Below are 15,419 nucleotides of genomic sequence, written 5' to 3' on the forward strand. Positions count from 1 at the left end.
TGGTAAAATATGGAGCCTCGATCCAGGCCATTACAGAGGTACGTCACACACCTGAGTGACACACAAATCTGCACGAATGTGTCTTTCAACCTACTGGGCTTTTCCAGATGGACTACCAGAGAGCTGCTCTACTGCAGCTAATACTAGCTATTAAATGCTAATGATAGTTTTAGGTTTCATCCTTTAAGTTTTGCCAAAATCTGTTTTTAATGTTTTAATTTAATGTTACCCATAGTGCTTAATTTGACTTAAGCTAACCTTAGCAGACTCACCTATACAGTGTACTACAGTGTGTACTCTAAGCTAAACACTGCAGTAGCACAAATACTCATAAGTTAGCAAACTTTCTCAGTACTATCCTTTGTACAGCAATACGTTAGCTAACTTTTAAAAAAGCTACTCTGTAGCGTAAAACACCGGAGTCGATTGAATTTAGAAAAATTTGTTTTATCAGTTTTGAAACAAGACACCCCAACTCAGACTCATTTCTTGTATCTGTGTCACATGGGTTTGGCCACCCCCACATTTCTTTAGGAGACCAGCAGCAGGTCCCGACTGTATTGATTCCAATGGGGAAAGTGAAGGTGAACTCAGATTATGGCTGATCCTTTCCCCTCTATAGTTACCATAGTATATATTGGACCCATTTTTCAGAAGCCAACATTCTTAAAGACATAGGGGGAGAAAATGAACTTTATTCCAGACCTCCCAACTCTCGCAAGATCTGGCAACACAGCTGAGCTCTCATCAACAAACATTTGCCCTAACGTTCTAGGGAAAGTAGCTATTGGCTGGTCAGATATTTAGAAAGATGCAAGCTTGTGACCGGGAGGTTGTCGGTTCAATCCTCAGACCGACAGGATTAACTCTGGGTGGGGAAATTGAAAGAGCATTATATAAAATATAAGAATATAATACATAAAAATATAAAGTAAAGTACATCTGCACTACCTATACATTATATTTTTTGTAGGTTGTGGAGTGAAGTCAGTGCATGTGTGAGTTAGGGTGGTTATCGCTTTTGGGTTTGTTTAGCTCTCCTTATGTTCTATATGATTAATATCTCATGCTATTGTTCTTCTTCTCTGCTTCTGTCCCTGTGTCCAGTCTGGTTTGACCCCCATCCACGTGGCGGCCTTCATGGGTCACCTGAACATCGTCCTGCTGCTACTGCAGAACGGCGCCTCATCCGACGTCAGCAACATCGTGAGTGATGGGAATCAAGCCAATCACAGTTACTATGGCAACTGTAATCTAGCTGTTTCAAAGGGAGATAACATGTCTGGAAATATTACATTTTATGAGAGAAAAAAACATATTTGAGCTTTCATGGAAAGTTTTCATACCAATAGCAAAAAGAAATCTCTCTCAAAATCCTTTTTTAAACTCTCAAATATATGTTTTTTGCGTTTGAGAGCGAGAAGAAACACTGTTTGAGACAAACACGATTTTTTTCAAACTGATAGCAAAAAATATATATATTTAATATATAAAATATGTAATTGGGAGTTTAGAAAATTACTTTGAGAGATTTTATTTTTTGAGAGAAACTCTTTTTTTTTAGAATTTTTACATATTTCAGAGTTAAAATTTTTATTGGGGAGATATTTTATGATTTAAAGGAAACACTTTTTTTGAGAATTTTTCAATATTTCAGATTCATAAAACATATTTGGAGAGAGATTTTATATTTTGCGCAAAACACTTTTTTAGAGAATTGTTTTTTTACACTGATAGCAAAAAATATATATTGAGAGAGATTTTATGTTTTGAGAGAAACACTTTTTTGGGAGAATTTTTACATATTTGAGAGTTTAAAAAAATATTTTGAGAGAGATATTACAATTTTGAGAGAAATACAATTACATCTAAAACTATAGTATTAATAGTTATATATATTTTTTTTAGAATTGGTATAAAAACGTATTCTCTAAAAAAAAAATGTTTTTTTGCTATCAGTGATAGCAAACTATCACTATACTATAGTACTATACTATACTATAGTAAATACTATACTATATATACTATATAAAGAGCAACTTTTCCTCTCAAAACTTTTTTTTCTTTTTTTTCTCAGATTTTTTTTTTTATTGCAAGTAATAAAGAAACGATTCTAGCTCCATATCAACTAGCTACAATATGGGCACATTTCAGTTGAATGTGTGTGTGTTGACTCTGCTGACCCTGTGTGTGTTGTGTGTTTGTGTTGTGTGTGTGTTGTGTTTGTGCAGCGTGGAGAAACAGCTTTACACATGGCGGCCAGGGCGGGCCAGGTGGAGGTGGTCAGGTGTTTGCTGAGGAACGGAGCCATGGTGGACGCCAGGGCGCGGGTGAGACTGCTGTTATCTGTAGTAGTAGTAAAAAAAATACTAGTACTGCACACTCAGTACTAGTATATTGTGAACATGCAGAATTTGCTGCTAGGCCTGCACTGTGACAAATTTAACGGAAAATGTTACTGTAGCAAGTTACTGTGAATTATTTTTACAGTAAAGGTCAGTAAAGGTTCCATTTACAGTATTTTATGTATTTCTTGCAAAATACAAAACAATTAAACACAAGATAAGATAAAAAAGTAAAAATACAGTAGTTTACTGTACTATTTACAGTACTTTAGTGGCTACTTTGGGATTTTTTTAAGGTAATACTTATACTACTGTGGTTTTAACTGTAATACTTAGACTACTGCAGTTGTTTTACAGTAATATTTAGACTACTTTGATTTTAACTGTAATACTTAGACTACTGTGATTTTAACTGTAAAAATTAGACTACTGGGATTTCAACTGTAATACTTAGACTAATATAATTGTTTTACAGTAATATTTAGACTACTGTGATTTCAACTTTATTATTTAGACTACCGTGATTTCAACTGTAATACTTAGACTTCTGTGATTGTTTTACAGTAATACTTAGACTACTGTGATTTCAACTGTAATACTTAGACTACTGAGATGTTGTCAATGTATACTTTACAGCATTCTATTGTAAAACTCGTTTACAGTAGTGTTACTGTGAAATCTAAAGGAAATAACTGCAGATTTCACAGCCATTATTTACAGTGTGTAACAATTATCAGATATTGTCTCATTGTCCATTTTTTTGTAGTTTAATGGAAATTAACATTAGCGAAGGTCTTAAGGAGTATGACTGGTAACTGTAATATCATGAGTGATTATTGGCCGTACTGTATATTTTTCATACTATTAATTTAATAGTAAGTTGTTGGCACTTGACCCTATAAACGTTCATATCAACAGCAACATTCAGTAAGAGAATTATTTTATTATAAAATAAAGAGGCATGGTTTACTTCATAGGGTTGTTATTACATCATCTTGGTCACATAACAGTGATATTTACCAAAATATATGTATCCTGGAATTCATTTATAATAAGTAATACATATTATAAAATTGGACTGAAAGAGACAAGTATATTGTTAATCACAGTTATTTCAGAGAAAGATAATCCCACATTGATATTTGGAATTGATCCAGCTATACAGGTCTATGTAGGTTTTTCATATTAAGTTTTCATCCATATTCTTCTGGGCTGTCTGCAGGAGGACCAGACCCCCCTCCACATTGCGTCCCGTCTGGGTAAAACCGAGATTGTGCAGCTGCTGCTGCAGCACATGGCCCATCCGGACGCTGCCACTACCAACGGCTACACCCCCCTCCACATCTCGGCCCGGGAGGGCCAGGTGGAGACGGCCTCCGTCCTGCTGGAGGCTGGAGCTTCACACTCACTGGCCACCAAGGTGAGTGAGTGGAACCACCTGCACAGTGATTGACTCCTAGAAACATTCATTATTCATTATTTCATGTAGTATATACATGTATTAGTGCTGTCAAACGTTTAATCATTTTAAAAAATATGATTTAATCGCATTAATGGCGTAGTTAACTCACAATTAATTATCACTTAATCACACATTTCTATCCTTCTAAATGTCCCTTGATTTCTTTTCGTCCCATTCTTTTTTTTTAGAGTATTTTTTTCAAACTGATATCAAAAAAATATATATATATATATATATATATATGGGAGTTTAAAAATTACAAAAATGTATTAAAACAATTGGATTTTCATTTTTATGCTCTTGGTAACGTGGAAAGTGGATCCGCTCGCTTTGTGCAGATGTGTTTTTTTATTTATTCAAAACAATATTGGCATATAGCGTACTGTAGTGTTCAAGACCCATCCCCCCCACCCCTCACCTCCTCCCCAGCACATAGCCTACTGCAGTACTCAAGACCCCCGCCCCCACCCCCTCACCTCCTACCCAACATATAGCCTACTGTAGTGTTCAATTTCACACTTAATTCTCACTTGGAGCAAATAATCTCTCACACAATGTAATGCTGTCCATCAATAAAAGGGTGAACAATTTTTTTTTTAAAGGAAACTTTCCATTCAGAATCTTATCGGCGTCCATTTTGGCGTCTCGCGCTCGCCATCTAATCAAAACCTAACGTTACTACTCTTTGGCCGCCTCCAAAGCCCAAACAACTACCCGTTTTTTGTGTACCTTGTTGTAAAATGTTCCCGTCAACATCTGCTAATCCAGCATGGCCGCCACTTCTTCTGTTGTAATTTCAACCCAAGTTGAAATAGCAATTATTGCAGTGTATTATAAAATCTATTTTTAATACCAAATGTCGAGATGAAGGAAGAGATTGTAAGTGCATTCATGCTCTTAGGGCTGATCCCATGGTGATAAGCAGTTACAGTATGACTGCATGTGCAGCTCTCTGTGGATTTGACCCACTTTTAATGAATGTGAATGATGTGGCTGGAAATCTGCTGCTTTCCTCTGAATCGTGCATGCAGGCTGAACGCAGTCAAGTGACATATGACAAAACAGCCTTTTTTTGTGTTCATACACTATTAATAGTGATACAGTCCTTTGGGGTGCACTGTATGTGTCAGGATCCAGTGGTTCTCCTCTCGCCCACCCTCCACGTCTCTCTGGGGAGGAAAGGTGTGGCTACGGAAACCAAATCAGGAAAAGTTGTAAACACTCTCCGTCTAGCCACGCATGTTCATAATAGCCCAAATCCTTGATTTGCTTACACTGTTGTGATGTCTCCACGTCTCCGTGTAAGAAGACCCTCTCCCTCTCTTCTCCATCACCTGTTACATCACATATAATCCGGCGTTCCACAAACAAAGGATTGCTCCATCCGTGGGCAGGGCTGGGTCCTAAACCCCCTGGTCATGTGGTTTCTGTCAGCTTTCTATCTCAGTAGTAAAAGTGCCCCCTCTGCTGGTTTCTTTGCAAAGTTAAAGGACTTTTTGGTTTAAGGTTACCTTGAATTGCATCAGCATAGCAGCCAGCTGTATTGCTTTATGTCCCTAACAAAACAGACACCCATTGATCTAGATTGTGTACATTTTTTTTGTCAAATTAAAAAGATTCCCCATATTGCTCAACATGGGGAACATTGGTCCATCAGGGCCTCAAGATGTATGCAATGATAATAAGTATGGATTTATGTTAATGTACTGTACATGTACATTTGTTGGGTCTTATAAATGACTCTCATAACATATTTAAATGGCTGAGATTAGTTTCAAAAATACGTAAATGGCTTTGTCTGTAAATAATATGTATATTTATGTAAAGGGAGATCATAGGGACCAATAACCTGAGTTTATACGTCCTTATATGTCCTGTATTTACCGTGTTTTGAACATATTTCTTAATGTCTTCTCTGGCTCCACAGAAAGGTTTTACTCCCCTGCATGTGGCCTCCAAGTACGGAAGCCTAGATGTGGCTAAGCTTCTGCTGCAGCGTCACGCTCCAGCGGATTACGCTGGAAAGGTAAAATAAAAACCTTCATTTCACTTTTACAATATATGTGTATGGTGTATGATATGATTAAAGTAATGTCCCCTCTCTAACATTGTCTACAAGAGCAGTGGCAGGGCTAGTTTGAGTAAAATAATTCCTTTATTTGGATTAACTATCCAGTTTTTGCTGTCTAATTCATCTCAATTTACAGTTTTATACCATTTAACACTTCCTATTAATAGTGTGTGTGTGTGTGTGTGTGTGTGTGTGTGTGTGTGTGTGTGTGTGTGTGTGTGTGTGTGTGTGTGTGTGGTGCACTAACTGCTTTCTAATCCACGGGCGCTCACCGTCCATCCCTTGCAGAACGGCCTCACCCCGCTCCATGTCGCGGCACATTACGACAACCAGAAGGTGGCGCTCCTGCTTTTGGACAAAGGAGCGTCCCCCCACGCCATGGCCAAGGTGAGAGTCCACAGCACAGAGACACGGAGACAGTAGCTAAGTTTCCACCCACGTGTCAATCAGATGATCTGAAATTCGGTAAAAAAATATGGGACAAGTTGTCATAGGGCTTATGTTCCAGCTGATAGCGACAAATCAAGCTATAATAAGAAAACAACAACGTTATCAACACATCGCTATGACCGTGCAGATGCAACTCGTCTTTTATTGTCCCTCCGGCACCGCTGCGAGACTCCTTTTTAAGACGTGTCTCTCTGTTTGAGCGTCTTCCATTGAATCCGCTGGACGTCCCATGGCTTTTCCTACCCTTTGTTGGCCATTTCGTGGGCAAGTTCCAGATAAATTACATTCAGAAAGTCTCTCTCGTCTCCTCGTCCGTCCACTTCCATCTGTCTTTGTTGCCTCCCCAATTTGAAACTTGAGTGAATGTACTTAGCTACATTTCACCAGTTGAAAAACATTTGGTGCTTGTGTGATTATTTTATTTTAAAGGTCCCATTGCTGAAAATGTCACTTTATGAGGTTTTTTAACATTAATATGCCTTCCCCCAGCCTGCCTATGGCCCCCCAGTGACTAGAAATGGTGATAGGTGTAAACCGAGCCCTGGGTATCATGCTCTGATACCTTGACCCCCCTCTCTCCTCCTCAATACCATTTAAAGCTACACACACAACAATGGCATTTACTAAGGAAAGCTCATTGTGGGACTGGCTCGAGTGGCTGGAATTCTCCACCAGACCTCAGATGCAGTATTAGAAGACCACTAAGGTCTATATAAAAGAGACTTAAGATACAGTATTAGGGACCACTAAGGTCTATATAAAAGAGACTTAAGATACAGTATTAGGGACCACTAAGGCCTATATAAAAGAGACTTCAGATACAGTATTAGAAGACCACTAAGGTCTATATAAAAGAGACTTAAGATACAGTATTAGGGACCACTATGGTCTATATAAAAGAGACTTAAGATACAGTATTAGGGACCACTAAGGCCTATATAAAAGAGACTTCAGATACAGTATTAGGGACCACTAAGGTCTATATAAAGATACTTCAGATACAGTATTAGGGGACCACTAAGGTCTATATAAAAGAGACTTCAGATACAGTATTGGGAGACCACTAAGGTCTATATAAAAGAGACTTCAGATACAGTATTAGGGACCACTAAGGTCTAGATACAGTATTAGGGACCACTAAGGTCTATATAACAGAGACTTCAGATACAGTATTAGGGGACCACTATGGTCTATGTTAAAGCATCACCAAGTCAGTGACAGCTGTGTCCCCCCTGTCCTCCTGAATCAGAACGGCTACACTCCGCTCCACATCGCGGCTAAGAAGAACCAGATGGACATCGCCACCGTGCTGCTGCAGTACGAAGCCGAGACCAACATCCTGACCAAGCAGGGAGTCACCCCGCTCCATCTGGCCTCCCAGGAGGGCCACGCCGATATGGCTGCCCTGCTAATGACCAAGGCCGCCCAGGTCAACATCCAAACTAAGGTACTGCAGAAACCTGGATCGGGAAGTGTTTTTCCATGAACCGTTCCACTGTGTTCTAGACCTCAATGGTAGCACCTCGCTCTAGCTGTTAGCGATTAGCCATTTGGACCAATCAGAGATGTCTCTGTCAGGCTTAGGATTGTGGGAAGTGTAGTTTTTGGCCAAAAGATTGATTTGATATGGACTTCTTGGTATAGCGGTCAGTCTACCAGACGGTTTAGACATGATGTTAACAGAGAAAATCAAAGGGGTTTTACACTGTTGAGCTCTATTGTACCTTACTACAGTTAAAGCGACAGCACATGTGAATATTCATACAATCACTTGAAAAATCAGAATCATAAGTAACTGCCAGAACATTTACATAATAGCTTCCATATATTTAATCCCCCAATTAATCAAGTTTTTTAGGACAAACTATCTTCTTTACTGTGTCAAAGGAGCTCCGTCATTATTATTCGACAACAAAGAATGGACATGATGTGTCTGAATATGTCTGTTGGAATATAATAAGTGTGTGTGTGTGTGTGCGTGTTCCTCACACAGAGCGGCCTGACTGCCCTCCATCTGGCAGCCCAGGAGGACAAAGTGGCTGTTGCCGAGATCCTCGCCAAAAACGGAGCCAACCTCGACCAGCAGACCAAAGTCTGTCCAATCATATATTATTCATTCTCTGTATTTATCTATAAACCTACTGGCTATACACAATGACATAACATACATAATTACATACATAATATTCTTCAGGCTCATCTCCCAGTTCTCATATTCTCTATAAATGCAAGTGTGTTATTCTTCTGACCTGCTGTTGTTTTGCAGTTGGGATACACCCCGCTAATTGTAGCATGTCACTACGGTAACGCCAAGATGGTCAACTTCCTGCTTCAGAATGGAGCCAATGTCAACGCCAAGACCAAGGTACTAATACTACTAATACTGCGCTCAGATAGTCATTTTTATCCGCATGCACCGTCGCGCTATTATTGTATTCAACCAATATTATTTCTAACATGCTGCTTCTTCTCTTAAGTCAAAGTTTTCTGATTAGAACAAAATCTTTTTAACATTGGAACAAGATAATCTCATGTCATAAGGAATTGTAGACACATATCACACACATATCTTTTTATGTTTATGTCAATGTAGCTTGTGAAAATGGGAAACTTTACTACTACTAACTATATCTTCATACCAACTTTTCTTGTTAAAACTATATTATATTATAATTCTTACATTATATACAGTATATTGTATTGTATTTGAGCTTAGTCTGTAGGTAGTGTGGTTGGGAACCAGAGGGTTGCTGGTTCAAGTCCCCGTATGGACCATAGAACGGCATGTGGATCGGTTGCTAGAGAGACCCCACTTCAACTCTTTGAGCAAGGCAGAAATATGTATTACTATTGTTAGAAATGACATGTTTATTGCAGTTAGAAGGTGTTGCATACACAACTCCGACAATACTGTTATATTGATGGCAGCACTAAGCTTTGTCGTGTATATCAAAGACCAGCATCTCAAATTTAGCAAAGCAGGTTCAGGCTACGTTAGCATGACATCCATCATGACACACACATAACTTTAACAACCCACCAAAAAACTGACACAAGTACTCATAATCTCACACAAATACAACTAATCAAGGTTCCACCAATGAGGAAATAGGAGAGCGAGGGATAGAGAAAAACAACCTCTCAAATAAAATCAAGCATCCTATGAATTATGACTTTATCTGATGATGGATTGGTTTTATCGCTCCTCTCCAGAATGGATACACTCCTCTTCACCAGGCAGCGCAGCAAGGAAACACACACATCATCAACCTGCTGCTGCAAAGCGGTGCCAAGCCCAACGCTATCACCGTGGTACGTAAAAACAGCCCCGTCAACGCAAACACACACGTGTCACAGCACATGGACACACACGTGATCCAACGTCACCCGTTGTGCGTTCCCTCGTCCAGAACGGTAACACTGCGCTGGGGATCGCTCGGAGGCTGGGCTACATCTCGGTGGTGGATACGCTGAGGGTCGTCACCGAGGAGATCATAACCACCACAACGGTACGGCACACACACACACACACACACACACACCGACAACACATCCTATTTTTTAGACTTCTTTTTCTTCTAAAGCCACATACACGCACAACACAAGACCACAGAGTCATCAGACATTACAGTCCAGAGTACAACAGATTGGGCTGAACCATAATTTCCACTTAACTAATTTATATGTCCAGTTTTTCCAAATATAGTCTTATAAAGATCATGGGTCCTTCATCTCCTCGGTCAAATTTATCATAGACGTTCCATTGACAGCAAATACCTAAAGTCCTTTAACCAATTGTCTGTGCTACAAAAAATTAAATTCCCAATATAGACTAAAGGTAAAGGTTATGTTTGAGAGAATCCGTGCTGGAATGGAAATGTGCATTGGTGGGAAACAAGCAAAAAAGCTGATTTGATTTCAACAGTTATAATATAATGAAATAATACATTTTTTAAACAATTTTCCCCATGTATCCTTTAACCCTTGTGTTGTCTTCCCACTGACCTGGAAATTCCATTTTTTTTGTAATTTTGTGATTTTTTGGAAGTTTTTGTGATTTTTTTTTAATACATTTCTGTGACTTTTTTGACATCTTTTAACATTTTTGTCCCTTTATTTGACATTTATTGACATTTTAGTCACTTTTATTGACATTTTTCTCTTTTTTTCCCCACTTTTTTTAAAGGTCTTTTACCAATTTTTTTCTCTCCAAATGCTATAAAATTGACAAAAACACACCAATTCAATGAAAGTAGTGAACTGATTATTAATTTAACTTGTGAGGAGCGTTGCTGGGAACCATCCATGTTAACTTTTTTGGAACATTTGTTCAGAAGAAACCAACATTTTTGATATTCAAAATTTTTGGAAAGGGGTCATATTTGACCCAAGGACCATAGGAGGGTTAAGAAAAGTGGCCTCAAGGCTGGAAGTAACCAATTGAAAACAACTGTAGTGATGATTGATGAAATGAATGGGAATTGAAAGACAAGTACAATTAAATCATCTAAAACACTAAACTTTATGAGATAGGATATATTGCAGGGCTGTTATGGTGTACTGCATTGGCTGCAGCTAGGCTTACCTACTGTATGTGTATCATGTGAAGTTAATGGATCTCCTTCCACCCATGCTGCCAGACGGTGACGGAGAAACACAAGCTGAACGTGCCAGAGACCATGACTGAAGTGCTGGATGTCTCGGATGAAGAGGGTGAGTCATGTCAACGTTAACCCACAGTGCAGCTCTCTCATTGGTCCTCTAACCACGTGTCCAAATGCACTAGATGCTGAACTAAATCAAGCAAAGCCCTATTTGTGTGGTGAGTCCACACTAGTTCACTGGTCAGTGTACTTGTTAGAGAATCTGTTTCCATTACAGCTAGGGAAATAGAGAGTTATCAGCCAGACTCAACTTTATGGAGCATTTTGTGCGCGTTTAGTTCAATGATTCAGTTAAATGCCCTGTAAATCTCCCTGTCTCAAGCAGCAGGCAGTCATACAGTTCCCTGTACACCTGCCGTGCGCCAAAACACAGAAAGTTGTAGCTGTAGGAGAAAGTGGAAGAGCTAGCGGATAAAGAGCCAGGAGTTGGTGGAGGACAAAGCAGAGCTAAAAGCATTGTCAGGTGGTTCCTCAGTGTCTGATAAATGGGTCAAAAGGAAAGGGTTTGCTAACATGTCAGCCATTACAACTCCATAAGGTATTAATGTGTCAGATATTGTGTCCTGTCTGGCCTAGTGGGAAAATAATTGTTAATTGATTACTACAGCTTTGGGGAGATTGATTGCCAAACTAGTACTGTAATGCAGACTTGTATTGCAGAATTTCTACCCTTATGTTCAAGTCTTTTTTTAGCAGGAAAATGTTCCCTTTGGAGCATCTGCTATATGGTATCAGCCTTCAGAGACCTACATTACAGTTGAAACTGTGTTGAGTTCAGAGGTCTTTTCAGCCATTAGTAGATTTTCGAAAGTAGTGAGTGACTGTGCTGTCCACCCACAGCATTGAAAGCCATTGATGATGACGATGATGTTATGTCAGACGACCCCATGGATATTGAAGGTATTCGGCACGCTGCTTTGTGTTGCTGTGCTGATTGTACCAGAAGGGGGGGGGTAGTTGTTATGCATGGGGAACGAGCCTGTACCAACTGCCGTTGGGCTACAATACTAACTGTAGTATTTGGATACACATGAAACAGAGAAAAAGTTGAACTGAGTCAAAACGGGTCTTTTAATTAAAAGGCTCAAAGTAGTGATGCATGTCATTTGCTGACGTATGTTTTTTTTAAATGCTCATAAGTCACATCAAACACTAACGGCTGTCTGTGTATAGAACGCTGTAAAAAGAGACCTACATTGATGCACTAGGGCGGTACAGCCAAACCTGAAAATGAGAATCACATCAAGAGCCAGACATGGTTAGTTTATTGACATGCTTTTATTTTGAAAATATCTACTATCTTTGACTATATTATTGCATTTCTCATACAGCTTTCTCACTCACGGTGTGGTCGACTTAAAGTTCTGAAAGAGACGGCAAAAAATTCCATCATAGAAAAAATTGCTGAAAAAAGCAAAAAAACAAAACAAAAAATTGGCAAAAATTTGGGATTTACAGTTAACCTTAGTTGATGCGCGCCTCATCAAAATTCAGTTGATGCCTAAAATGTTTCAACTACACATGAACGTGACAACTCCATGGATGATATTAGGGGTGGGGGGGGGGAATCGATACAGCATAGTATCGCGATATTTTCAGTGGCAATACTGTATCGATACACAGACGCCAAGAATCAATATTTTATTATTTACTTTTGTCCCAATAAGTGATATGAACAAACTGTGAGAGAAATGTTTCTTTCTGAATAAAACAGATGTTGAGAAGTTTCCTTTTGGGGACGTCATTTGAAATTGGGGAACAATTAGTAGTTAGAAAAAGAGGTTATTGCAATCAAATTACAAAATTGCAATATATTGCCGAATATCGCAATAATATCGTATCGTGGCATAAGTATCGTGATGATATCGTATCGGGAGTGTTCTGGTGATCCCCCCACCCCAGACATGTCTTTCTATTAGTTATTAGACTCCTCCCTCTGCAGGTAGCCAGTATACCAGTGTCATCCAACTGGGTCTGTAAGTGGCACCCATCACCCACCACCCACCAAATGTGTCTACATTTTTGGCAAAAATATTAAAATTGTCAGGCCATTGTCAGGGAAACACACAACAGAAAGTCACACTTATTAAGGTTAGCTTATGATTGGGGAGAACTAATCAGCTGACACGCTGCTATATCAAAGCAACCCTATTGGCTACAGACCTGCAATCGTTTCCATTGACAGTCAAATGTTGCCAAATTGTAACCAATAACCACATATAGTTTTGTCCTCTCTCTACATGACATACGTAGCTCGGTAGCTTAGCACAGGTCTCACTGACCATATTAACACACACTGTATGTGCCTGTTGTGACGATTGCCTTTGCTTTGTGTTTTTTCTCTCTCACGGACACACACACACACACATTGTGAGGCCTATGAACCACAATTAAACAGCAAACTAAGTTCCTGAAATATTATCTTATGGATGTGCACCAGGGACACACACACACTGTCAACATTCATTGCTTACTCTTCTAGTTTACCGTAATTCTTGTAATATCCTGATCAATGCAGTGTTGAAGAGTATTGCTGTAAATGATATTGAAATTGTGTTTTCTGAAAAACAAACGTCAATGAAGCCATGACATGTGGAGCCCAGGAAGAGTATGTTTTGGATCAGCTAATGGGGATCCTAATCAAATCAAATCAAAACTTAAGAAGGCTTATCTATACTTGATTGATTAATGTGCGTTAGAGATGAGACACAGAGTCACACTGTGGGCTCTGTCTTGCACCCAACGTAAGCAAAGTGTCTTAAGACCGACCCAGTTGTCAGTTTCCCACCCAGCGCCCACGTCCTAAATTGCAAATCCACCTGCGCCCGTCTGTGTGCCCATGGGCGTGCCGGTCTTACAGGGAGGTGTGTTCAGGTGCATTCTGGGCATGCTGGTCTTACAGGGAGGTGTGTTCAGGTGCATTCTGGGCATGCTGGTCTTACAGGGAGGTGTGTTCAGGTGCATTCTGGGCGTGCAGGTCTTCCAGGGATGATCGCTCCATTGACTAACAAAAACCTAGACTAAAGTCAATAACGCAGCATTTCATAGTTACTTTAGGCTTGTTTACAGCACACACACACTATGGTTGTTACACACACACACAGAGAAGTGCAGCAGCACAAACACATCGAAAAGATTGAGTCAGTAGATTTTTTCATTTTCATTAAATAAAATTTGAATCACCACTTATAGAGCCTTGCATGGTCAGGCTCCCGTTTACATCCAGGATCTATTAAGCGCTCACACTTCTGGTCTCTCTCTGAGGTCTTCAGACCAAGACCTTTTAACTGTCCCCAGAACACGTTTTAAAACCAGAGGTGATCGTGCTTTTTCTGTGGCGGCTCCAAGGCTCTGGATCTCTCTCCCGTTAGCCTTGGGAGCTTTGGATTCTGTGGAAACTTTTAAAAAACACCTCAAGTTTCTACTGTAAAGCACTTTGTGACCTTTCTTGTCTGTAAAAGGTGCTATATAAATAAGGTTTACTTACTTACTTTACTTACAATTGTAACCTGAATGTCTTGATGTTTGATTGAAATGGTCTTCCTTAACACACACAGGCCTGACAGTGAATGTTATTGTGTGCTTCACAAGCTCCACCTGTCTCTGAATATGCTATGCTAATATTACCGCGGTCAGGCCTGTGGTTTAGATAACATACGAGAATGCTGCCTAGCATTCCCCTATTTAGCCATGGGGATTGAGAGGTTGACATGTGTAATGCACAGACTAGAATCAGAACTTATAGTGATCCGGTAGCAGTATCTGAGCAGTGAGAGACAAAATGGTAAGTATGCTAACATCATATGCAGGCGCTAACCTGCTAAGCTACTAGTCCCAGCATATTAGCCAATATTAGCCCCTTGCAGATAAATGTCAAGACATTGAAGAACCCAAATGCCAAGGTAAAAGTGAAACAGTTCTATGTGGTTTCCACCAAACTGTGACATGTTCCCTCCCCCCATCTGTGTCTCTCTCCAGGTGATGACACGATGACAGGTGACGGAGGGGAGTATCTGAGGGCGGAGGACCTCAGGGAGCTGGGAGATGACTCCCTGCCAGGACAGTATCTGGATGGAATGAACTACCTCCGCTTCAGCTTGGAGGGGGGGCGCATCGACAGGTACTGCACACTCTGTCACATGTTGAACTTGGATAGGTAAGGGGTTCCGAGAGAGGGGACGAGAGGACAGGGACACCCGTGTGCAGACTAGATATAGAAAGAGGAGACGAGAGGACACACTTAAGAAAGAAGATATGAGAGGACGGGGACGCCCGTCTACAGACCAGGCACAGAGACAGGAGACGAGAGGACGGGGACGCCCGTCTACAGACCAGGCACAGAGACAGGAGACGAGAGGACGGGGACGCCCGTCTACAGACAAATACACAGAGAGAGGAGACGAGAGAACGGGGAGGCCCGTATACAG

At 40.1% G+C, this 15,419-nt stretch overlaps 1 protein-coding gene across 34 annotated transcripts in view; it reads left to right on the plus strand.

Moving 5' to 3' along the window:
* The window catches only part of ank2b (ankyrin 2b, neuronal), a 188,743-nt gene that overhangs the window by 130,486 nt on the left and 42,838 nt on the right, over positions 1–15,419 (plus strand). For 27 of the 34 annotated variants that reach the window (XM_034856387.1, XM_034856386.1, XM_034856382.1 and 24 more), the window contains 8 exons: positions 7,578–7,775; positions 8,322–8,420; positions 8,595–8,693; positions 9,542–9,640; positions 9,739–9,837; positions 10,969–11,041; positions 11,833–11,892; positions 14,971–15,112. In XM_034856387.1, coding sequence (XP_034712278.1) covers positions 7,578–7,775; positions 8,322–8,420; positions 8,595–8,693; positions 9,542–9,640; positions 9,739–9,837; positions 10,969–11,041; positions 11,833–11,892; positions 14,971–15,112 — 869 coding nt within the window. Of the gene's footprint in view, positions 1–6; positions 39–1,107; positions 1,207–2,231; positions 2,331–3,567; positions 3,766–5,734; positions 5,834–6,166; positions 6,266–7,577; positions 7,776–8,321; positions 8,421–8,594; positions 8,694–9,541; positions 9,641–9,738; positions 9,838–10,968; positions 11,042–11,832; positions 11,893–14,970; positions 15,113–15,419 lie in introns of those variants that run through there. The other 7 variants (XM_034856398.1, XM_034856406.1, XM_034856388.1 and 4 more) reach the window with 5 other exon arrangements.

This window comes from Etheostoma cragini, chromosome 19 (assembly GCF_013103735.1).
Source record: "Etheostoma cragini isolate CJK2018 chromosome 19, CSU_Ecrag_1.0, whole genome shotgun sequence".
Taxonomy (NCBI): domain Eukaryota; kingdom Metazoa; phylum Chordata; class Actinopteri; order Perciformes; family Percidae; genus Etheostoma; species Etheostoma cragini.